The 26,946-nt window shown below is 43.4% G+C and overlaps 1 protein-coding gene across 1 annotated transcript in view; it reads left to right on the top strand.

The window, feature by feature from the left end:
* Nucleotides 1-26,946, top strand: part of LOC124039626 (piezo-type mechanosensitive ion channel component 2-like) — a 167,699-nt gene that overhangs the window by 61,015 nt on the left and 79,738 nt on the right. The window contains exon 5 of the mRNA XM_046355800.1: nucleotides 21,157-21,264. Within this exon, the coding sequence (XP_046211756.1) occupies nucleotides 21,157-21,264 (108 nt within the window). The remainder of the gene's footprint in view (nucleotides 1-21,156; nucleotides 21,265-26,946) is intronic.

The raw sequence follows: 26,946 nt of genomic DNA, 5'->3' as shown, positions 1-26,946 counted from the left end.
CAGTGATGTTGATGCACGGTTCATTTTGTGCACCAGTAAAATATATACCTATGTTTTGAGTTAATAAAATAATATTTTATTTTTCCAATTAAGAAGGGTTCGGTGAATGCGCATATGAAACTGGTGTGGTTCAGTACCTCCAACAAGGTTAAGAACCACTGTTCTAAAGCCATGACATAGTTTTCTAGAATTTTCCAAGCTGTTTAAAGGCACAGTCAACTTAGTGTATGTAAAGTTCTGACCCACTGGAATTGTGATACAGTGAATTATAAGTGAAATAATCTGTCTAAACAATTGTAGGAAGAATTACTTGTGTCATGCATAAAGTAGATGTCCTAACCAACTTGCCAAAACTATTAGTTTGTTAAAAAATACATTTGTGGAGTGGTTGAAAACAAGTTTTAATGACTCCAACCTAAGTGTATGTAAACTTCCGACTTCAACTGCAGCTAACAAAATGGCTACACAGAGTCTCTGCACTATCTGCAGAGTCATTTTGCACTGACTCTATGCACTCTACACACTCTCTATGCACACTACACACTCATACTCACTCTATGCACACTCTACACACTCATACTCACTATTCCCACTCTACACACTCATACTCACTCTATGCACACTCTACAGACTCATTCACACACACTCACACTGACACTCCAACACACACACAAACACACACCTTTAATTTGTTCACACACATTCAGACTGACTATACACACTGACTACTCTGTTTATCATATATCCTGATGCCTAGTCCACTTACCCCTATACATATCTACCTCTGTCACTCCAGTATCCCTGTACATTGTAAATATGGTATTGGCACTGACCCTGGAACTGACCCTGTATACAGTACAGCTTACTGACCCTGGGATTTACTCTGTATATAGCTTACTGACCCTGGAACTGACCCTGTATATAGCTTACTGACCCTGGAACTGACCCTGTATATAGCTTACTTATGTCATCATTACATGCTGTTCAAGGCTTTGTTGATGTGATCGAATGCCTCAAAGCGAGATACGTGCAGGGGAGAATGACTGCCCCTCTCATTGAAGCCACGAAGTTCAAGGCCGACAGCGATAGCTAATACTGAGCATGTTATGGTTGCATAAATCTCCGACATGAGATGCCATTTTAACCGATTTCATTGGCTTCAAATGCACTATTGAATCTTCACATAGAAATCAATTGTGTCGCTTGATCAATGGCTTTGTCCATTCATTTGTATAGTCATTGCATACATGCTTCGTCCCCAGCTGTGGTTTGAAAGGCTAGCCGTAAAATAATAGACTCAACAAACCAGAGATTTTGTGTTTTTTCAAGTCTGCACCTTTATTACATTGTGTCATGACGGCCGTTTATTTTCCCAGCATCGGCTGGTTGGTGCGGCCGCCGGGTTCACAGAAATGACGGTTGTATAACTTTCGCACATATCCTTACAGCATGTGTGGCGTAAACATAGTAAATTTGCCCAGTCTTCTGCGCTGTGCTGCGTCTGTGTGCTAGGCTAACTAGCAGAGCCATTTCGGGGTTCACGAGGTGATCCATAGCTACAGGTGCGGTGATGTCACCTTCCAAGCATTGGAAAGTGTTACTGCTTACTGGGTTAAAGAAACAGCAAATGGGGGAAAGAGCCAACCCGAATGTTTAGAGTCACGGTAATGCCACCATGAGGGAAGCTGCTGGCATTCCTCAGGTGTTGGATACAGTGATATTGTAATTTTGTCTGGGAGAGAGGGAGTTCCCAGCAAGGCTTGTTGGGTGGTAACTGTAACAGCCCTCTCCATGGTCCTCTCTGTCTGTCTGTCTGTCTGTCTGTCTGTCTGTCTGTCTGTCTGTCTGTCTGTCTGTCTGTCTGTCTGTCTGTCTGTCTGTCTGTCTGTCTGTCTGTCTGTCTGTCTGTCTGTCCGTCCGTCCGTCCGTCCGTCCGTCCGTCCGTCCGTCCGTCCGTCCGTCCGTCCGTCCGTCCGTCCGTCCGTCCGTCCGTCCGTCCGTCCGTCTGTGTCTGTCTGTGAAATTAGCAGGACAGAAAGATGGCTCGTCAGTGTTTTGTCTACTTCTGGTGACATATGGGGCTTAGCCTAATGGTCTTGTTGATATCATTTGGCAAATATGCCTGACCTTTTGCACATTAATAGCAGATTTATAACAGATATTTGCTCAACTTATGATGTCACACTGTAAACACAGTTCTCACAGGTTCAAGACTGGAAGTCTATTGGCCTCTACGAGCACGCTAGCAGATACCCATTGACGGAAAGTCTATTGGCCTCTACGAGCACGCTAGCAGATACCCATTGACGGAAAGTCTATTGGCCTCTACGAGCACGCTAGCAGATAACCATTGACGGAAAGTTTATTGGCCTCTACGAGCACGCTAGCAGATACCCATTGACGGGAAGTCTATTGGCTTCTACGAGCACGCTAGCAGATACCCATTCACGGGAAGTCTATGAGTATCTACTAGCATGCTAGCAGTTAGCGATGGCTTTTGAAACTACTTCTAACTTCCTTCAAATCAAATCAAATCAAATTGTATTTGTCACATACACATGGTTAGCAGATGTTAAATGCGAGTGTAGCGAAATGCTTGTGCTTCTAGTTCCGACAATGCAGTGATAACCAACAAGTAATCTAACTAACAATTCCAAAACTACTGTCTTATACACAGTGTAAGGGGATAAGGAACATGTACATAAGGATATATGAATGAGTGATGGTACAGAGCAGCATACAGTAGATGGTATCGAGTACAATATATACATATGAGATGAGTGTGTAGACAAAGTAAACAAAGTGGCATAGTTAAAGTGGCTAGTGATACATGTGTTACATAAGGATGCAGTCGATGATGAAGAGTACAGTATATACATATGCATATGAGATGAATAATGTAGGGTAAGTAACATTATATAAGGTAGCATTGTTTAAAGTGGCTAGTGATATATTTACATCATTTCCCATCAATTCCCATTATTAAAATGGCTGGAGTTGGGTCAGTGTCAATGACAGTGTGTTGGCAGCAGCCACTCAATGTTAGTGGTGGCTGTTTAACAGTCTGATGGCCTTGAGATAGAAGCTGTTTTTCAGTCTCTCGGTCCCAGCCGTTGATGCACCTGTACTGACCTCGCCTTCTGGATGATAGCGGGGTGAACAGGCAGTGGTTTGGGTGGTTGATGTCCTTGATGATCTTTATGGCCTTCCTGTAACAACGGGTGGTGTAGGTGTCCTGGAGGGCAGGTAGTTTGCCCCCGGTGATGCGTTGTGCAGTCCTCACTACCCTCTGGAGAGCCTTACGGTTGAGGGCGGAGCAGTTGCCGTACCAGGCGGTGATACAGCCCGCCAGGATGCTCTCGATTGTGCATCTGTAGAAGTTTGTGAGTGCTTTTGGTGACAAGCCAAATTTCTTCAGCCTCCTGAGGTTGAATAGGCGCTGCTGCGCCTTCTTCACGACGCTGTCAGTGTGAGTGGACCAATTCAGTTTGTCTGTGATGTGTATGCCGAGGAACTTAAAACTAGCTACCCTCTCCACTACTGTTCCATCGATGTGGATAGGGGGGTGTTCCCTCTGCTGTTTCCTGGACACCGAGACAAATGGTATCCCCTAGTTCATCTGTCTCTGGGGAAGTAGATAAAGGGTATCATTGCTAAAATCCCGAAGTATCCCGTTAAGTTAGGGTTAGGTTTAGGTTTAGGGTTAAGGTAAGTGTCAGTTTTAGGTTTAAAGTTGGTTTAAGCGTCAGCTGTGTTCTTGTAGTCTCTCCCGCTCTGGTCTGTCTCAGCCCTGATGCTGCTGCTACGGCGCCTCTCCTCCTGTTGCTTTGTGGGAGTCTGGGAGACAGTTGAGTGACAGTGATGAATGTGTACCAGACAGGAGCCTGTGGAGCCCACTGAGTGATGGGTCCTACTTACACCCGGCTCTGGAGTGGCCTAGCCCCTTAATGGAGCTCCTGTTTCACATGACATACAGCACTGGAATGTGAGACTGGGAGCGACTGTAATGAGGGAGGACCATTACAGACAAAGGAAGCTTCAAATGAATGTGACACTAGTGTCCTTTCCTGGGGACTTATCAAAGAATCTTGGGGAAATCAACTTTTTTGTGTTACATAAAAAATGAATCAGAATGTCTATGTTATTGTGTGGAAAGGTTGTTAGTCACACTCTCAAGTGTATGAGGCCAGGTGTAAATGTGTAAATCTTTATTTTCTTGATACTGGTTATTGGCCTAGTCTTCATTGACTACTAGTCTGTCATATTATTTCACAGCGAAGCAGTGTGTCTGAACTACAGTACTTTTCGGTAGTTACGGCATTCCAGCTTTGCCCCATTTGTCACACCCTGACCTTAGTATTCTTTGTTTTCTTTGTTATTTTGGTTAGGTCGGGGTGTGACATGGGTGATGTGTGTGTTTTTGACTTCTATAGGGGTTTTGTATGTTTATGGGGGTGTTTTCTATTCTAGGTGTTTTTGTAAGTCTATGGTTGCCTAGATTGGTTCTCAATTAGAGGTAGCTGTCTATCGTTGTCTCTGATTGGGAACCATATTTATGCAGCCATATTCTTTGGGTATTTTGTGGGTGATTGTTCCTGTTCCAGTGTTTAGTGTTCATGTTACGGGACTGTTTCGTCTTCGTTCCGTTTGTCGTTTTTGTTCGATGTTTAAGTATTCCATTTAAATATGGATTATCGTCATGCTGCATCTTGGTCCTCCTCTCTTTCACCCGAAAACAATCGTTACACCATTTTGATTGTAATTGAACCTGGCTGGCTGGGAAGAGGTTGTGAGTGTGTGTCTTTGGCAGAAGGCTGGGGCTTCGGTATGAGCCATGTACCTGGCTGGAGCCTATAGACAACCAGTAGTACAGTCAGACAGTAGCTGATTCAGACTGTGGAGAGGAGAGGAAACGTCACTGTCTATCATGTCGATTTCTGTGTAACAAAGACCTTTCTGTCAGGGTCAACATCAGTGTCTGGCATCCACATTTCTAGGTTTATAAAAAAAAGGACAAGCCTTTCTGTCAAATTAAAAATGTAACTAGATTTAAGTTAGACTGATGTATTCACTGTAACGCACAGTTGCTGTTGTGTTCCCCTCAGTAGAGTGAGATGAATTGGCTTGGAATGAGCTGGGTCCTCTTGGCTGACGTTCAACCGTGTGACGCAACAGTGAGGGGAATAACAGCGTGGAATTTACCCATCTCATTTTGTATTTCATTGTTTCTTTCCTTGGCAGAGTCGGTCAAGCTGGTCTACATAAATGGTTTATTTTCTGCAGGAAAGATTTCTTACTAACAATGGGCATAAAAGCTTGAAATGTGGTCACTGGTTCCCATAGGAAATGTGTTGCACCTAGAATAACCACATGAGAATGGAGATTTGTTGAGAGGAATGTACTGTACAGTGCCTTCAGAAAGTATTCATACCCCGAGACTTATTCCACATTTTGTTTTTCAATATGGATAAAACATTTTCTTTCTCACCCATCTACAAACAATGCCCCATGATGACAAAGTGTAAACATGTTTAGAAATGTTTGCAAATTTAATGAAAATGAAACACAGAAATATCTCATTTACATACAGTTCCATTCAAAGGTTTGCACACACCTACTCATTCAAGGGTTGTTCTTTATTTTACTGTTTTACTACATTGTAGAATAACAGTGAAGACATAACAACTATGAAATAACACATATGTAATCATGTAGTAACCAAAAAAGCATGAAAATATATTTTAGATTTTAGATTCTTCAAAGTAGCCACCCTTTGCCTTGTGGAGGCCAGGTCATCTGATGCAGCACTCCATTACTCTCCTTGGTCAAATAGCCCTTACACAGCCTGGAAGTGTCCTGTTGAAAAACAAATTATATAGTGCGACTAACCGCAAACCAGATGGGATGGCGTATCGCTGTAGAATGCTGTGGTAGCCATGCTGGTTAAGTGTGCCTTGAATTCTAAATAAATTACTGACAGTGTCACCACTGTCACCAGCAATGCACCCCCACACCACCACGCCTCCTTTTCCATGCCTCATGACTTCCGGCGCCGACAGAGATGGCCGCCTCGCTTAGCGTTCCTAGGAAACTATGCAGTTTTTTTTTTTTTTACGTGTTATTTCTTACATTAGTACCCCAGGTCATCTTAGGTTTCATTACATACAGTCGAGAAGAACTACTGAATATAAGATCAGCGTCAACTCACCATCAGTACGACCAAGAATATGATTTTCGCGACGGAATGGATCCCAGCCGGCGACCCCAAAAAATAACGACATCTTAAAAGAGGGAAATAAGGTCTTCTGGTCAGACTCCGGAGACGGGCACATCGTGCACCACTCCCTAGCATTCTTCTCGCCAATGTCCAGTCCCTTGACAACAAGGTTGATGAAATCCGAGCAAGGGTAGCATTCCAGAGGGACATCAGAGACTGTAACGTTCTTTGCATCACGGAAACATGGCTCACTGGAGAGACGCTATCGGAGGCGGTGCAGCCAGTGGGTTTCTCCACGCATCGCGCCGACAGAAACAAACATCTTTCTGGTAAGAAGAGGGGCGGGGGCGTATGCCTTATGGCTAACGAGACGTGGTGTGATCAAAGAAACATACAGGAACTCAAATCCTTCTGTTCACCTGATTTAGAATTCCTCACAATCAAATGTCGACCGCATTATCTACCAAGAGAATTCTCTTCGATTATAATCACAGCCGTACATATTCCCCCCCCAAGCATCGATGGCTCTGAACGAACTTTATTTGACTCTTTGCAAACTGGAATACATACATCCTGAGGCTGCATTCATTGTAGCTGGGGATTTTAACAAGGCTAATCTGAAAACAAGACTCCCTAAATTGTATCAACATATCGATTGCGCAACCAGGGCTGGAAAAACCTTGGATCATTGTTACTCTAACTTCCGCGACGCATATAAAGCCCTGCCCCGCCCCCCTTTCGGAAAAGCTGACCGCGATTTTGTTGATCCCTGCCTACAGGCAGAAACTAAAACAAGAAGCTCCCACGCTGAGGTCTGTCCAACGCTGGTCCAACCAAGCTGATTCCACACTCCAAGACTGCTTCCATCACGTGGACTGGGATATGTTTCGTATTGCGTCAGATAACAACATTGACGAATACGCTGATTCGGTGTGCGAGTTCATTAGAATGTGCGTTGAAGATGCCGTTCCCATAGCAACGATTAAAACATTCCCTAACCAGAAACCGTGGATTGATGGCAGCATTCGCATGAAACTAAAAGCGCGAACCACTGCTTTTAATCAGGGCAAAATGACTGGTAACATGACCGAATACAAACAGTGCACCTATTCCCTCCGCAAGGCTATCAAACAAGCTAAGCGTCAGTATAGAGACAAAGTAGAATCTCAATTCAACGGCTCAGACACAAGAGGTATGTGGCAGGGTCTACAGTCAATCACGGACTACAAGAAGAAAACCAGCCCAGTCACGGACCAGGATGTCTTGCTCCCAGGCAGACTAAATAACTTTTTTGCCCGCTTTGAGGACAATACAGTGCCACTGACACGGCCTGCAACGAAAACATGCGGACTCTCCTTCACTGCAGCCGAGGTGAGTAAAACATTTAAACGTGTTAACCCTCGCAAGACTGCAGGCCCAGACGGCATTCCCAGCCGCGCCCTCAGAGCATGCGCAGACCAGCTGGCCGGTGTGTTTACGGACATATTCAATCAATCCCTATACCAGTCTGCTGTGCCCACATGCTTCAAGAGGGCCACCATTGTTCCTGTTCCCAAGAAAGCTAAGGTAACTGAGCTAAACGACTACCGCCCCATAGCACTCACCTCCGTCATCATGAAGTGCTTTGAGAGACTAGTCAAGGACCATATCATCTCCACCCTACCTGATACCCTAGACCCACTCCAATTTGCTTTCCGCCCAAATAGGTCCACAGACGATGCAATCTCAACCACACTGCACACTGCTCTAACCCATCTGGACAAGAGGAATACCTATGTGAGAATGCTGTTCATCGACTACAGCTCGACATTCAACACCATAGTACCCTCCAAGCTCGTCATCAAGCTCGAGACCCTGGGTCTCAACCCCGCCCTGTGCAACTGGGTACTGGACTTCCTGACGCGCCGCAGGTGGTGAGGGTAGGCAACAACATCTCCACTCCGCTGATCCTCAACACTGGGGCCCCACAAGGGTGCGTTCTGAGTTCTCTCTTGTACTCCCTGTTCACCTACGACTGCGTGGCCATGCACGCCTCCAACTCAATCATCAAGTTTGCGGACGACACAACAGTGGTAGGCTTGATTACCAACAACGACGAGATGGCCTACAGGGAGGAGGTGAGGGCCCTCGGAGTGTGGTGTCAGGAAAATAACCTCACACTCAACGTCAACAAAACTAAGGAGATGATTGTGGACTTCAGGAAACAGCAGAGGGAACACCCCCCTATCCACATCGATGGAGCAGTAGTGGAGAGGGTAGTAAGTTTTAAGTTCCTCGGCATACACATCACAGACAAACTGAATTGGTCCACTCACACAGACAGCATCGTGAAGAAGGCGCAGCAGCGCCTCTTCAACCTTAGGAGGCTGAAGAAATTTGGCTTGTCACCCAAATCAAATCAAATCAAATGTATTTATATAGCCCTTCGTACATCAGCTGATATCTCAAAGTGCTGTACAGAAACCCAGCCTAAAACCCCAAACAGCAAGCAATGCAGGTGTAGAAGCACAGTGGCTAGGAAAAACTCCCTAGAAAGGAAAAAGCACTCACAAACTTCTACAGATGCACAATCGAGAGCATCCTGGCGGGCTGTATCACCGCCTGGTACGGCAACTGCTCCGCCCACAACCGTAAGGCTCTCCAGAGGGTAGTGAGGTCTGCACAACGCATCACCGGGGGCAACCTACCTGCCCTCCAGGACACCTACACCACCCAATGTTACAGGAAGGCCATAAAGATCATCAAGGACAACAACCACCCGAGCCACTGCCTGTTCACCCCGCTATCATCCAGAAGGCGAGGTCAGTACAGGTGCATCAAAGCTGGGACCGAGAGACTGAAAAACAGCTTCTATCTCAAGGCCATCAGACTGTTAAACAGCCACAACTAACATTGAGTGGCTGCTGCCAACACACTGACACTGACTCAACTCCAGCCACTTTAATAATGGGAATTGATGGGAAATGATGTAAAATATATCACTAGCCACTTTAAACAATGCTACCTAATATAATGTTACATACCCTACATTATTCATCTCATATGCATACGTATATACTGTACTCTATATCATCTACTGCATCCTTATGTAATACATGTATCACTAGCCACTTTAACTGTGCCACTTTGTTTACATACTCATCTCATATGTATATACTGTACTCGATACCATCTACTGTATCTTGCCTATGCTGCTCTGTACCATCACTCATTCATATATCTTTATGTACATATTCTTTATCCCCTTACACTGTGTATAAGACAGTAGTTTTGGAATTGTTAGTTAGATTACTTGTTGGTTATTACTGCATTGTCGGAACTAGAAGCACAAGCATTTCGCTACACTCGCATTAACATCTGCTAACCATGTGTATGTGACAAATAAAATTTGATTTGATTTGATTTTGATTTGGTGGGAACCACACATGCGGATATCGTCTGTTCACCTACTCTGCATCTCACAAAGACACAGTGGTTGGAGACAAAAATCTCAAATTAGGACTCGTCAAACCAAATTACAGATTTTCACGTGTCTAATCAAATCAAATCAAATGTATTTATATAGCCCTTCTTACATCAGCTGATATCGCAAAGTGCTGTACAGAAACCCGGTCTAAAACCCCAAACAGCAAGCAATGCAGGTGTAGAAGCACGGTGGCTAGGAAAAACTCCCTAGAAAGGCCAAAGCCTAGGAAGAAGCAAGTCTCTTCTTGTTGTTGGTGTCCTTTAGTTGTGGTTTCTTTGCAGCAATTCGACCATGAAGCCCTGATTCACGCAGATTCCTCTGAACAGTTGACGTTGAGATGTGTCTGTTACTTGAACTATGTGAAGCATTTATTTGAGCTGCAATTGCTGAGGCTGGTAACTCTACTGAACCTATCCTCTGCAGCATAGGTAACTCTGATGGTTTTTGCGACTGCACTTGAAGAAACTTTTAACATTTTTGAAATGTTCCGTATTGACTGACCTTTATGTCTTAAAGTAATGATGGACTTTCATTTCTCTTTGATTATTTGAGCTGTTCTTGCCATAATATGGACTTGGTATTTTACCAAACAAGGCTATATTCTATATACCACTGCTACCTTGTCACAACAAAATTGATTGGCTCAAAAAAGGAAAGAAATTCCACAAATTAACTTTTAACAATGCACACCTGTTAATTGAAATGCATTCCAGGTGACTTCCTCATGAAGCTGATTGAGATAATGTCAAGAGTGTTCAAAGATGTCATCAAGGCAAAGGGTGGCTACTTTGAAGAATCTCAAATATAAAATATATTTAGGTTACTACATGATTCCATATGTGTTATTTCATAGTGTTGATGTCTTCACTATTATTATACAAAGTAGAAAATAGTAAAAATAAAGAAAAACATTTGAATGAGTAGGTGTGTCCAAACTTGACTGGTACTGTTAGTATTCACACACCTGAGTCAATACTTTGTAGAATCACGCTTGGCGGCGATTACAGCTTTGAGTCCTTTTGGGTATGTCTGTACCAGCTTTGCACATCTGTATTTGTGGATTTTCTCCCATTCTTCCTTCCAGATTTTCTCAAGCTCTGTTAAGTTAGACGGGGAGCGGCGGTGAACAGCAATCTTTTCACAGATTTTCAATGGGATTCAAGTCTGAAGCCACTCCAGCATTGCTTTGGCTGTATGCTTGGGGTCATTGTCCTGTTGGAACGTAAATCTTCGCCACAGTCTAAGGTTGTTTGCACTCTGAACCAGGTTGTCAGTAAGAATTTGCCTGTATTTGACTTCATTCATTGTTCCCTCTATCTGCTGAAAATACTTCCCCATAGCATGATGCTGTCAGCACAATGCTTCACGGTAGGGATGGTGTTTGATGGATGATGAGCTGTGCCTGGTTTTCTCCAGATATAACGCTTTGCATTCAGGCCAAAGAGTTATATTTCTGTCTCATCAGATCACAGAATATTTTGTCTTATGCTCTGAGTCTTTGATGTGCCCTTTTGCAAACTCCAGGTGTGCTCTCATGTGCCCTTTTTCTCAGGAGTTGCTTCCGCCTGGCAACTCTCCCATAAAGCCCAGATTGGTGAAGTGCTATAGGTTCTCCCATCTCAGCCAAGGAACTCTGTAGTTCTGTCAGGGTGGTCATTGGGTACTTGGTCACCTCTCTGACCAAGGACCTTCTTGCCCAGTGGCTCAGTTTGGTTGGACAGCTAGCTCTAAGAAGTCTGGGTAGTTCCATATTGTTTTTATTTCCCAGTGATGGAGACCACCGTGCTCTTGGAAAGTGTTTGAAACCCTTCCCCAGATATATACCTCATCGCAATCTCTGAGATTTACAGACAGTTCCTTGGACTTCATGATATAGTTTATGCTCTGATGCACTGTCAACTGTGGGACCTTATATAGACATGCGTGTTTCTTTCTAAATCATGTCCAAACAGTTGAATTGGATACAGATGGACTCTAATCAAGTTGTAGTGACTTCTCAAGGATGATCAAAAGGAAATTGGATGCACTTGCGCTCAACTTCGAGTGTCATAGGAAAGGGTTGTGAATACTGATGCACATTGTATTTCTGTATTTCATTTTCAATATATTTGCAAACAATTTGAAAAACACGTTTTCACTACGGGGTATTGTGTGTAGATGTGTAAAAAACATTTTTTTAAATCCATTTTGAATTCAGGCTGTAACACAAAAAAAATGTGGAATAAGTCAAGGGGTGTGAATACTTTCTGAAGGCACTGTATGTATTAAGCAAGTGACCTCCGTCATGTGATCTCCATCGTCGCTTCAGGGCAGCACTTATGTCCTTCTCTATTCCTCTTTGGGAGCCTTCTACCCATAATACCCATAACCATGTTTTGTAGTGGTTGGTGCATTGAGGTAAAAGTCCATTTAGTTTCCTTTCACATGGAGATAAGCTTAGGATCATGTTCACAATCTGATGTTTGTGCGTGTTAAGTCAAACCGGGCTTTTGTATCTTATGTTATTTACTCTTGTTTCATTGTCTACAATGAAACAAGATTTCCTCTCTATCATATCGACATCCCCTCACTATTGTTCCGAGGGCAGCTGAGTATTGTGCAACATTTCTAGAATCCTATTCCCTGATAGAATCAGGGAATATCTCCAGATGTGGTTTGATTTTGTAACGACTACTGTTTAGTCTGTGAAACGTGGTGAAACCCAGCGCACTCAAGAAATCCAGTGTCTGCTTTCTGTTCCTCTGACTACTACACAATCCAACAGTTTACATACTGCATGATGGTGCTTTGAACTGTGACATTTCTATACTATGTTGTTGTTATTTGGGGAAAAAGAGTCATGTTCACACACCCAAACTAGCGTACAGTAGCTGAGATGGATAAATCTAGTCAGATTTCCAAGAGCTGTCTGGGCTGGAGCAGGTGAACTATTTCAGAGCTGTGACTGTTCCTTGTTCCTCAATGAAGTCTACTCAGTGCTGCCACCATCTATTTACCATATACATCTCTTGAGTATAATCTACTGCTCCACAAATACCCTAATCTATTAATTACACATGTATTTCTGTTAAACATGGGGTCAAGGAACATTTTCCACCCTCTAATGTATAATTCTCAAATCAGTTGTTAAACTCCAGGTCTTTAATAATGTTGGGCTGGATATTGCCAGCCGGCCAGGTGCTGGCCTGGAATATAAACCAGTGATATGTGAGGCCTGAATCGTGCCACTGTGCTGCCCTGTTTCTCTTGGCCCGACAGTGTGCCCGACGGTCTGTGGTACTCTGTGGACGCTGCCAGCCTTGCCCGGACCTCGCCAGGACCACGCTGTACTCTGAGGGCTGCCGGTGGCGATGCGCCAAACGTCCTCTGTTTACTGTACAAACAATTAAGGCGTAATTGCTGTCTAGCGACGGCCCAGAGCATATTGGCCGACTTGAAACAAGCCGGTTAAAGGGATTTACAGGGGATTAAAGATGAAGTGAGGAGGAAGTGTTGAATGTCCTGAGAGATACAGTACCAGACAACCAGATAAGCAGGATATTGTCGGCGGGGATGAAGATTTTGCCAAGAACAGATCGGTAGGAGCACCTGTTGTAATTGAGTATGAACCACCTGTTACAACCACGTGTCACCTGTTGCATTCACAACTTTAACTTTCCCTTCTTCAGTAGTCAACAACTATATATTGTTTGTATTCGAGAATGAATAAGCTAAACATGTTCCTCAAGGCTTACACCAAAAAGTGCTTGTACAAGCGACGGACAGAGGTATAAAAAGAAAAACGGGTCGTACTGTGTTATTTGGTCGTCTGTGCCTCTGGTTGCTTCCTGTGAATTGTGGCTTTTTCTCCCTCCTTCCCCTCTGCTCGATGACTCAGAGCAAACAGCGGGGCTAAATTAATCAAACTCACGACCTGTCCTCCATTTTGTGAGGAAGTAGTTCTAGTAAACAGATCCAGACCTCCTTAACCCCTTGTGCTACAGTCTTCTTTTAATATGCTGGGCATGATTGGTTGAGTTCCATCATTAGTCTCCTGTGTCGGCCAATGGTGTGACCAGTGTTGTGACCCTCTGCACATTCTTTGTGCTGCCAGAGTGACATTTCACAGTTTTAGCAGCAATGTTCATCGATATTGGAATACTTTCTCTGAAATATGTAGCGTCTCAGACAGTAGTAGAAAACATTGTCCTTCCTATGTATCACCTCCTCGACTGGATGGGACCCTTTTTTAGTGTGTGTTTTATAACTGGATGCCATATAACAGTTACCTAACCATGCTGGCTTCTGGTGAAGACCTACAGTGCCTTGCGAAAGTATTCGGCCCCCTTGAACTTTGCGACCATTTGCCACATTTCAGGCTTCAAACATAAAGATATAAAACTGTATTTTTTTGTGAAGAATCAACAACAAGTGGGACACAATCATGAAGTGGAACAACATTTATTGGATATTTCAAACTTTTTTAACAAATCAAAAACTGAAAAATTGGGCGTGCAAAATTATTCAGCCCCCTTAAGTTAATACTTTGTAGCGCCACCTTTTGCTGCGATTACAGCTATAAGTCACTTGGGGTATGTCTCTATCAGTTTTGCACATCGAGAGTCTGAAATGTTTTCCCATTCCTCCTTGCAAAACAGCTCGAGCTCAGTGAGATTGGATGGAGAGCATTTGTGAACAGCAGTTTTCAGTTCTTTCTACAGATTCATGATTGGATTCAGGTCTGTACTTTGACTTGGCCAATCTAACACCTGGATATGTTTATTTTTGAACCATTCCATTGTAGATTTTGCTTTATGTTTTGGATCATTGTCTTGTTGGAAGACAAATCTCCGTCCCAGTCTCAGGTCTTTTGCAGACTCCATCAGGTTTTCTTCCAGAATGGTCCTGTATTTGGCTCCATCCATCTTCCCATCAATTTTAACCATCTTCCCTGTCCCTGCTGAAGAAAAGCAGGCCCAAACCATGATGCTGCCACCACCATGTTTGACAGTGGGGATGGTGTGTTCAGGGTGATGCTTTTACGCCAAACATAACGTTTTGCATTGTTGCCAAAAAGTTCAATTTTGGTTTCATCTGACCAGAGCACCTTCTTCCACATGTTTGGTGTGTCTCCCAGGTGGCTTGTGGCAAACTTTAAATGACACTTTTTATGGATATCTTTAAGAAATGGCTTTCTTCTTGCCACTCTTCTATAAAGGCCAGATTTGTGCAATATACGACTGATTGTTGTCCTATGGACAGAGTCTCCCACCTCAGCTGTAGATCTCTGCAGTTCATCCAGTGTGATCATGGGCCTCTTGGCTGCATCTCTGATCAGTCTTCTCCTTGTATGAGCTGAAAGTTTAGAGGGACGGCCAGGTCTTGGTAGATTTGCAGTGGTCTGATACTCCTTCCATTTCAATATTATCGCTTGCACAATGCTCCTTGGGATGTTTAAAGCTTGGGAAATCTATTTGTATCCAAATCCGGCTTTAAACTTCTTCACAACAGTATCTCGGACCTGCCTGATGTGTTCCTTGTTCTTCATGATGCTCTCTGCGCTTTTAACGGACCTCTGAGACTATCACAGTGCAGGTGCATTTATACGGAGACTTGATTACACACAGGTGGATTGTATTTATCATCATTAGTCATTTAGGTCAACATTGGATCATTCAGAGATCCTCACTGAACTTCTGGAGAGAGTTTGCTGCACTGAAAATAAAGGGGCTGAATAATTTTGGATTTGTTAAAAAAGTTTGAAATATCCAATAAATGTCGTTCCACTTCATGATTGTGTCCCACTTGTTGTTGATTCTTCACAAAAAAAACAGTTTTATATCTTTATGTTTGAAGCCTGAAATGTGGCAAAAGGTCGCAAAGTTCAAGGGGGCCGAATACTTTCGCAAGGCACTGTATTTCTGCCATTATGTGTGTCACTTTGCAAACAGCTCATCCTTCCCACAACCTTCCTTCAACCTTCCTGAGGCCTCAAGGCCCTAAGTCGACAATTGCAGTCTGTCTGTGTGTCGGCTTCCTAATCATCCCGTTAGCTGTGGTTTCCCTATGAACAGGAACAGTCGACCAGGGCATCGGCTTTCAGGTTTTTATATGCTATATGAGAGGATGGAGGCACAACCGTTTACCATTAACCCTCTCTTGTTATTACCGTTCACCTCGAAGCTTGATGATGAATTTAATTACGTTTGAACCATTCTAGTTGTGTGTCGTTCAGCCTGACATGGATATTACTGTATGTTAAAGTGGGGTTTTCTAAATGACAGTTGGCAGATTTTTTTTGTTTGAAGGAATCACAGTTTCAAGGGCACAGGAACAGTTTATTCTTGCCATTTGGGAGCTGGAGTTGGCATGTCTGTCTGTCTGTCTGTCTGTCTGTCTGTCTGTCTGTCTGTCTGTCTGTCTGTCTGTCTGTCTGTCTGTCTGTCTGTCTGTCTGTCTGTCTGTCTGTCTGTCTGTCTGTCTGTCTGTCTGTCTGTCTGTCTGTCTGTCTGTCTGTCTGTCTGTCTGTCTGTCTGTCTGCCTGCCTGCCTGCCTGCCTGCCTGCCTGCCTGCCTGCCTGCCTGCCTGCCTGCCTGCCTGCCTGCCTGCCTGCCTGCCTGCCTGCCTGCCTGCCTGCCTGCCTGTGTTTACATGTGGCAGGAGATGGTCTGCTCCAGAAACTCAAAATAAAGAGAGCCCCTTGCCCCCTGACACTCGTAAATACATCTTTGCTTATGTCAATTAACCATCTCCAGAAATGCTATCTATTTATGTTTGGCTTCCATAAACAAAAGCACATTTTGTGTGCGTGTAAGGTCCCCATGATATTCAGGACATTTGGATTTGTTGAGAGATACGAGCTGATGATTATGGTATTCATGTTAAACAGTCTACTGAAGCCGTGTGGCTAAAGGCTTGGATCAGAATCGTATGCTGATCATGCACAAATCCGTGGCTTACAGACAATCCTTTCAAAGTATAGGTATCAAAGCACTTAAACCTGGGTTGTTTTTCTCCATACTTAAATCCACCCCAGCCACATAACTCCTGGGCTACCGACTTATCCACATAATTGTTCAATATGATCTGTGTTCACATTTCCTCCATTTCCTTTGATGAACGACATGCTCTCCCAGCTCTGATGTGTCTACGGAAAGCCCAGAAACTTACCAAGGACTCCATCCACCCAAGCGGTACCAGAGCATCAGGTCTCGTACCAACAAGATCTGAGACAGCTTCTATCTCCAAGCAATTGGACCACTGAACAGCTAATCCACATTTTGCTACTTTACAGCCATCTTCTAAAATGGATTAAATCATTTTTCCCCTCATCAATCTCCTCACAAAACCCCATAATGACAAAGTGAAAGCAGGTTTTTAGAAATGTTTGCAAATTTATATAAAATAAAAAGCAGAAATACCTTATTTACATTAGTATTCAGACCCTTTGCTATGAAACTCGAAATTGAGCTCAGGTGCATCCTGACAGCCAAGACAACGCAGGAGTGACTTCGGGACAAGTCTCTGAATGTCCTTGAATGGCCCAACCAGAGCCTGGACTTGAACCCGATCGAACATCTGTGAAGAGACCTGAAAATAGCTGTGCAGCGACGCTCCCCATCCAACCTGATAGAGCTTGATGGATCTGCAGAGAAGAATGGGAGAAACTCCCCAAATACAGGTGTGCCAAGCTTGTAGCTTCGTACCCAAGACTCAAGGCTGTAATTGCTGCCATAGGTGCTTCAACAAAGTAAAGAGTCTGAATACTTATGTAAATGTGATATCAGTTTTTTATTTGTAAGAATTTAGCTAAAAAAAAGAAAAGAGTTTTGCTTTGTCATTATGGTGTATTGTATGTAGATTACCACATATTCCTGCAAATTGATATGGTATTGGTACTCCTTCATTCTTATATGTTTTATTTCTCATGTGTTTACATATTTTTCTTCTTCTTGAACTCTGCATCGTTGGGAAAGAGCTTGTAAGTAAGCATTTCACTGTGGTGGTTGTAACCTGTTGTATTCGGCGCATGTGACAAATACAAGTTGATTCAATTTGATGGACCTGGACGCAACAATAGTGGAAACCCGCGATAATTCATTAGGAACTTGCACGAGAGATCTGATTGGATTATGGGACAACCAGATATCCCGCTAGGTCGTTGAGATACGTTCAGTCAGGAATTTCAAAGCTATTCTATCAGATGTCCTCCAGTCAATGATCTTAGTGGTCTGTCATTATTGGGTCATGGACTCCATATTATCACTCTCATGGGGTGTTCTGGTACCGAAATCAATGAATTAATGAGATTTCTCTTTGGGAAATTGTATTTAATGAGTTTTCACAGTGCATTTGTTAACATGTTCCATGTCCCAATGCAAGTTGTTGAATGATTGAGTTGTAGTTGACTGTGATTGAAAGAGGGGAGAAAGCAGATCATGTTTTTGTGGATTTGCGAATTAAATACATTTGGCATGTTGAGTGACGTGCTGGCATGCCCGTGCGGAATGTTTTAATTAGGGTTAATGGGAAAGTAATCTCCTCTGTGGTTAAGATGTGCATTCAAACACACACACAGGATAATGGATGAAAAATGTATCCCACAAATCCTCATTACATCCAACATCTCTTAACGTACAGTTGATGGAACATGCATTGACTGAATACTGGGTGATACTGGGTGATACTGGGTGGTGTAGAGCAAACAAAAGGTACAATAGTGGAACCTCGTCTTGGCCGTATTCTGAGCTGTCTATTGCCTCCCTGGCACCTTGGTGTGTTAGAGCCCTGCCGGGCACCCTGGAGAGCCAGGGGCCCATAGTCTACTCCTATGCCCCATTGATAGACGTGCCAATGTGTCTTCAAGGCCTCAAGTCCAGGGCCAGTTAGTCTCTCATAATACCTTAATCGAGTTAGCTCGCTAGCTAGTGCAACATTTTGTTATGGCTTCCGAATTGAACTGCCAGTCAACAGACAGCTCTGTTCACTCTCAGTAGCAGCCTGTCACTGTATCCATCAACCAGTTACATTTCTATGTTTTTTTCTTTGTCTATGAAGACAGGATATCTTTCCAGAGATGAGACTGACAGGCTAAATCTGTACAGTTCATCAAGCCACTTTGATGGCCTACCCTTTAATGCCGCTTCCTGGAGTAGAGATGGTTAAAGGTGGTTATTTATCACACCCGTTATTATCTTCGGTCCCAAATCAATGCCATGTGCAAGGGTTTCTGTTGCCAGCTCTCAACTCCACAGCTCTGTCTTTATGAGCAAGACTGAGATGAAAGATGCTTTAAAACGGCGAGAGAGAAGCAAACCGTTTAGACACAGAGAGGCTTCATTACAAAGAGCTTTTGTTGACTCTGCTGTTTGGGCCCCCGTTTTTTTCATGTGTTTTTATCTAGTGTGTTAACTAGCGCCGTCTGCAGCTTATGAATGTTTTACGAAGGCATATATCGCTCGGTTCAAAGCGTTTGTGCCCTCCCCTGGCCGCTTGCCTTTGACAGTAGGGGTTCATGCGGAGCGAGCACCATGAGAATCCAAACATTTGTTTAAAGTTTTATGCAACACAACAACAAAGCAAAACAAGCATGCGAAAACTCGGATATCCATCTACTGCTATACTGTGTCAGAAATCCTGTCTACGGAGATATCTGCTGCTCGTGGCAGTATATCTTGAATATCCTGAGATTATACAGCCATTTCTTCTCATGCCATCACAGGGGCCCAACTGCCATTGGCCTCTTGGGGAGAGGTTCCTGTGCAATGGCTACCTGCTTTTTAAAAGTGCCTTCCTTGACGCCTTCAAACTGATAACGGAATCCAATTCACTATCAGTCTTTCTACCTTTAGACTCGGTCATCCCTTCCAAACTAACTGACTGTTTACACACTAATATGTAGATTTGTTTTTTTCTTTTTTGACCTGGCTCTTTTTCGGAGCATCATCACTAATGTGAAGCTCATTGTGCTCTCCCACGGTGTCCCTGGCCCTGCCTCTGGCCATGTCTAGGTCCTGGCCATGTCTAGGTCCCACCCCGATCACACAGTCTCCCAGAGTGCATTGCACTATGACTCACCAGAAATACCAGCCTCCTGAGCTGTCTTTGGTTCATAGAGGGTGTACTGTGTTGTGTGCTCCCACATCGGCCTCTTATGAAAAGCTCCCTACCAGCCAGAAGCCAGCACTGTGCGCCCACACTCCAAATTCACTAACAGAAAATGTAGCTCAAAAGGTTTCTCTGAAAATGTCACTTCAGCTGTTTAAAAAAAAACTTTTCTCCTCTCTCTCACATCTGCCTAGTGTTGCTACTCACTGCTTTGAACCTGAGCAAATAGAAAAATTGAGAAGTTACACTTTTCAATTGAAATTGGGGTTGGGGCGGTGCCATTGAAAGAAGGCCATGGGAAAGATTGGATGGTTTCATTTCACTCTAGATGTTTTTTGGGCCAATAGAGGAGGACCAGAGTTGGGCCCACTGTAACGGACACAGCACAGCATACAGTTCCAGAGCATGGGCAATAAGAACCAGCCGGACCAGCGCTGTAACAGGGTGGACAGTGGGAATAACTCACGCCTTTTCTGTGGAACAAAATGTTTTCAGTGTATTTTAACAGGCTAGTGCAGTGCACTACTGAGCAAAGGGCACCCGTAAAAACTTCATTTCATCTCAGGCGTTATTTTAGCTCGAAGGGGGTTTTGGAAGTTTGAATGCACATGTTTTATGACATTTGTTAAAAATGTAATACAGGCCATGCTTTTATTGGTGTGGGTTGAGAAAGGCCTGTAAAACACTGTGTATAGAACACAATGTATAGGACAAAATGTATAGATACGATGTAGAGGACAATGTATAGGACAATGTATAGTACACAATGTATAGTACACAATGTATAGACCGGCTGTACTTTGACGTTATATAGCCATTTCCTTATACCTACTTAGTTTACCTTTACATTTTTGATTTCCTCATTGAGCCTCTGATTTACTTCAATAGCCAATCCACCGTGTTTTGTGTGAGAAAACTATTCCTGTCAACAATATTGGAATATGAATGAATGTGGTTGGCCTTCATTTTGTTACCAGTCAGGTATAAGAGGAAATACTGCACCCATATATTTATAGAAGAGGAATTCAGACTGTAAACGATTTAACGATTACACTACTTTGTTATGATCTATAAAAGCCATTAAGAGGAATGTTTTGCATTATATATAAACTAGCTCTTAACCACACCACATTGTGTTTACCATCGTCTCATGGTAAAGACATAGATTGTAAATGTACAATTGAAGCATAATTGGTACAGTTTTCATTTTATCAATGCTGGCGTCAAATATCGACACTCAACTTACAGGAAACCTTATAAAACAATACAGTACAGGCAATACAGGCTACTGCATCTGAAAATGACAGAATAACACTCAAAGCATTTATCCTCATCTGTCCTGATTGGCTTACCATTTTTCCCTCTTTCTCTCTGTCCGTGTGTGCAGTGTCCGAGGTGCCGATGCAGGAAACGGAATCCGTGTGTTCATCCCAGACATCGGCATGTTCGTGGCGGGCCTGGTCACGTGGCTGCTGTGCCTGAGTCTGGAGGAGAAGCAGCAGGTGAAAGACACGTCGCAGCAGCACAACGCCAACTGCGAGCCAGATCAGGTGAGCTCATCATCTCTCTACAGAGAAACGTTGGGCCCTGGTCTATTTGGATTTAGATGGGAACCCTAAACTTCCAACACCCTTATCAATGTCTGATGTAATACAGCGCAATACAGGCCAGGAACTTACAGAAGAGTAATGACAAGACTAACAGAACCCGAAGAAACAAATACTTCAACTTTGTCTTATAAACTCACAAATATTCTGCTGTCTTTCCTCTGTCCTGTTCCGATATTTTGGGGTAAAATTGGGCTTACACTTAACTTATCTGGGGCTAGAGTAGAGAATTCCTGGGGCAGTTTGGTTACCACAACAGAAAGTTGTGCATACATAGGCAATCAGTGAAAGTGTAAGCTCTTAACTCCTTAACATTACATGTTAATCCTCAGTAATCCAACCAAAGACTCCACCCTTCCTCATCTTGGGGATATGTTTGGTCATCAAAACACACACACACACTGTCTCCAGTGCGCTGGTCTCTCAGAGCATGGAGAGCTGCAATCCGTCTTCCTATTTTATAGCAGGGGGGCTGTTGGCTGCTCACTTCCAGGTGCACTAAATTAGACCCTGCAGCTCCGGGAGAGCGTAATAAGTGAAGCACATTACTGTCTGGATGAATACCAAACAGCCATCATTCGTGTGCGTGTGTGTGTTTGTGCATGTGTGTGTTTGTGGGGGGGATTTTTCCCAGGACTGTGATTCTCTCTCTTTCCCTAGTGAAGGGGCACTACTGCTGTGTTTGATCAGCCTCCCTGAGCGTGTTGGAAAGCTTCTTTCCCTCTGGAGCCACTCTGTTGTTCTGGCAACACACACACACTGGTGGAGCCTGTTCATCTGGCAGAACACCGGCCACAACACAGATGTAGGCCAAGATGAAATGCCTCGGAGACGAGATAGCTGTTGTACAAGTGAGAAGCGAAAGAGAGGGTGGGATAGGTTAAGGTCAGTTGATGAGAAACACAGCAACTCTCCTGAAATGGGCCTCGGGTTGGGCCTCGGCAGCCAAAGAGATTGCGTTCGGAAGCCGAACAGGAAATTGGGGGGTTTGTCATATTCCTCAATGCGGATGTGAATTTGTCTTTGTTCATTATGTTTTGTGGGTGATGGAGGGGCCATTCCAACAATGGTTACCTTATAAAATGGGTCATTCCAACAATGGTTACCGTATAAAATGGGTCATTCCAACAATGGTTACCGTATAAAATGGGTCATTCCAACAATGGTTACCGTATAAAATGGGTCATTCCAACAATGGTTACCGTATAAAATGGGTCATTCCAACAATGGCTACCCGTATAAAATGGGTCATTCCAACAATGGTTACCGTATAAAATGGGTCATTTCAACAGTGGTTACCGTATAAAATGGGTCATTTCAACAGTGGTTACCGTATAAATGGGTCATTCTAAATGTATATTGCTGTACAAGACTCTAGATATCTAGATTTAGTTGACCATGTGGTTTTTATTAAAGTTGAGTATCATCAGTCTAAAGGATTCTTTCGGGTAGTGGATAATTAAGTAGTGTTGCACCAGCTAAACATTGCATTGATATACCCAATTATTAATGCAGTAAATGTGAAAAGCATGTAATCTTTTTGTAACCATTTTATGGCATTAAGTTCAGTCCTTGGAACTGTTTGAACTTGATCACTTGATTCAATTTAAGAGCCCCTTATTGTAAAAAATATTGGTCTCCACCAAGCGGTTCTCCAAATTAAAGTTATGACAAATGCCTGATGTTCTTTTTCCCTCCATCAGAATAAGAATGTTGGGTTTCTCTCGGCAGCCGTGAAGAAAAGGTCGTATTTTTGTAGTCACTTCATTCGGCTGTTGGCTAGTTGGGGAACTGTGAACACATGTCCAATTTGGGCCCTTTGGTTCTTGTTGTAGCCTTGTTCTGCTGGCCAAGACCATGGCAGAGAGAGTGACGCCCATACAGTGCATTCAGAAAGTATTCGCACCCCTTGACTTTTTCCACATGGAATTATGTTTTTCAAAATTAATGACAAATGAATAAAAAATTAAGAGCTGAAATTTTTTGAGCCAATAAGTATTTAACCCCTTTATTATGTCAGACCTAAATAAGTTCAGGAGTAAAAATGTGCTTAACAAGTCACATAATTATCTGTAACGTCCCTCAGTCGAGCAGTGAATATGAAACACAGATTCAACCACAAAAACCATTGAGGTTTTCCAATGCCTCACAAAGAAGGGCACCTGTTGGTAGATGTAAAAAATTTATACAAAATAGCAGACATTGAATGGTGACTTTAAAACATTTACAGAGTTTAATGGCTGTGATAGGAGAAAACTGTATTAACCTAATTGACAGAGTGAAAGGAAGGATGCATGTACAGAATAAAAATATTACAAAACATGCATCCTGTTTGCAAAAAAAAGCACTAAAATAATACTGCAAGAAATGTGGCAAAGCAATTAACCTTTGCCCTGAATACAAATTCAATACAAAACATTACAGACTACCAATCTCCATATTTTCAAACATAGTGGTGGCTGCATCATGTTATGGGTATGCTTGTAATGATTAAGGACTGGGGAGTTTTTCAGGATAAAAATGGAATGGAGCTAATGTAACGGGATTCGTCTTCCTCTGATGAGGAGTAAGAGAAGTCGGACCAATTTGCAGCGTGGTATGTGTCCATTTTAATAATACAAACGGAACACTATACAAATACAAAATAACAAAGTGAAAGACCAAAACAAAAACCGAAACAGTTCCGTGTGGAACACACAGACACAGAAAACAATCACCCACGAAACACTGGTGGGAAAAGGCTACCTAAGTATGATTCTAAATCGGAGACAACTAACGACACCTGCCTCTGATTGAGACCCATACCAGGCCAAACGCAAAATACAACATAGAAAAACAAACATAGACTGCCCACCCCAATTCACGCCCTGACCATACTAAAACAAAGACAAAACAAAATAACTAAGGTCAGAACGTGACAGCTAAGCACAGGCAAAATCCTAGAGGAAAACCTGGTTCAGTTTGCTTTCCACCAGACACTAGGAGATGAATTCACCTTTCAGCAGGAAAATAACCTAAAACACAAATACAAATCTACACTGGTGTTGCTTACCAAGAAGAAAGTGAATGTCCCTGGGATGCCGAGTTACTCTTTTGACTTAAATCTACTTGACAATCTATGGAAAGACCTGAAAATGGTTGTCTAGCAATGATCAACAACCAGTTTGCTTGAATAGTGGGCAAATGTTGCACAATCCAGGTGTGGAAATCTCTTAGAGACAAACCAAGAAAGACTCACAGTTGTAATCGTTGCCAAAGGTGCTTCTAAAAAGTGGTGTTAATACTTATGTAAATTAGATATCTGTATGATATCTGTGTTCCGGAGTTCTAAATTGAGCAGCTGCTGAAAAATGAGCTCCTGTATATATTGAGATTTAAATGTTTTTTTAGAGTGAAGTACATCGAAAAAATCAAGAGAAAACTGCAAGACTCAATAGAAGACAAAACCAGGAACAAACCAAAAAAGACGGGCTTTTGAAAAATTAACTATTTTTCATAAAATTGTACAGTTATCTTAGCTAGTTGAATTGCTATCAGAATTGTTTACTTGTTGCTAAGCAGTTGCTAGGGACTCTCCTGTAAGAAGCTAGCTAGCTTACAAAGAATAACAACAAAAAATATCTAGTTAACAGAAGAAAGGAAGACTAAATAAGGACAAAAGAAGGACAGAAGAAAAAGGAAAAGAAAGAGGACAACAAAGTGAAACAGTCAGCACTTCTATTGCAACTTCGTATTTCGTCGTCCTAACATAGTCTACACTGCTATCTGCCCAGCAGCTAGCCAGCTAGCAAACGTCCACCGTCTACCGAATAGCAGCACTGTAGAAACTATTACACTCAACTGAACGACTTGATTAGTGTAGTGTTAGCTAGCTACATAGTTGTCTTTGCTGTCTACGTATCCAAGATAATTGTGTAGTTTAGAGCGTGTAGTCTTAGAGTGATTATCTTAATTTACCGAGGTTAGCTAGCCAGCTATTTGTCGTCCTTAACGTAGGAGACTCTGCTAGCTAGCCAACAGCTAGCCAACGTCTACTGAATAGAACTTCCGCACTCAACAACCCGGTCGCATTCCGCTTCGCTCCACAGGTAGTATCACATTTTTCATTTCATTTCTTTACAGCACAACGGTTTGATTTGTTTGATCGTAGCTAGCTACATAGCTAGCTACATAGCCGTCTGTGTATCAAAGATAATTGTGTAGTCTAGAGCGATTTTCTAGGTTAGCTAGCCAGCTATTGTCGTTCTTTTAACGCAACGTAACGTAATCAACACTGCTAGCTAGCCAGCTAGCCCCAAAATAGCAGCACTGTATAAACTATTACACTCAACGGAACGACTTGATTAGTGTAGTGTCAACAACGCAGCCACTGCCAGCTAGCCTACAAAGTCAACAACGCAGCCACTGCCAGCTAGCCTACTTCAGCAGTATTGTATCATTTTAATCATTTTAGTCAATAAGATTCTTGCTACGTAAGCTTAACTTTCTGAACATTCGAGACGTGTAGTCCACTTGTCATTCCAATCTCCTTGCATTAGCGTAGCCTCTTCTGTAGCCTGTCAACTATGTGTCTGTCTATCCCTGTTCTCTCCTCTCTGCACATACCATACAAACGCTCCACACCGCGTGGCCGCTGCCACCCTAATCTGGTGGTCCCAGCGCGCACGACCCACGTGGAGTTCCAGGTCTCCGGTAGCCTCTGGAACTGCCGATCTGCGGCCAACAAGGCAGAGTTCATCTCAGCCTATGCCTCCCTCCAGTCCCTCGACTTCTTGGCACTGACAGAAACATGGATCACCACAGATAACACTGCTACTCCTACTGCTCTCTCTTCGTCCGCCCACGTGTTCTCGCACACCCCGAGAGCTTCTGGTCAGCGGGGTGGTGGCATCGGGATCCTTATCTCTCCCAAGTGGTCATTCTCTCTTTCTCCCCTTACCCATCTGTCTATCGCCTCCTTTGAATTTCATGCTGTCACAGTTACCAGCCCTTTCAAGCTTAACATCCTTATCATTTATCGCCCTCCAGGTCCCCTCGGAGAGTTCATCAATGAGCTTGATGCATTGATAAGCTCCTTTCCTGAGGACGGCTCACCTCTCACAGTTCTGGGCGACTTTAACCTCCCCACGTCTACCTTTGACTCATTCCTCTCTGCCTCCTTCTTTCCACTCCTCTCCTCTTTTGACCTCACCCTCTCACCTTCCCCCCTACTCACAAGGCAGGCAATACGCTCGACCTCATCTTTACTAGATGCTGTTCTTCCACTAACCTCATTGCAACTCCCCTCCAAGTCTCCGACCACTACCTTGTATCCTTTTCCCTCTCGCTCTCATCCAACACTTCCCACACTGCCCCTACTCGGATGGTATCGCGCCGTCCCAACCTTCGCTCTCTCTCCCCCGCTACTCTCTCCTCTTCCATCCTATCATCTCTTCCCTCTGCTCAAACCTTCTCCAACCTATCTCCTGATTCTGCCTCCTCAACGCTCCTCTCCTCCCTTTCTGCATCCTTTGACTCTCTATGTCCCCTATCTTCCAGGCCGGCTCGGTCCTCCCCTCCCGCTCCATGGC

The sequence above is a fragment of the Oncorhynchus gorbuscha genome, linkage group LG07, assembly GCF_021184085.1.
Source record: "Oncorhynchus gorbuscha isolate QuinsamMale2020 ecotype Even-year linkage group LG07, OgorEven_v1.0, whole genome shotgun sequence".
Lineage (NCBI taxonomy): Eukaryota > Metazoa > Chordata > Actinopteri > Salmoniformes > Salmonidae > Oncorhynchus > Oncorhynchus gorbuscha.
Note: the sequence above shows the minus strand (reverse complement) of the source record. Positions and strands in the feature narration are given on the sequence as shown.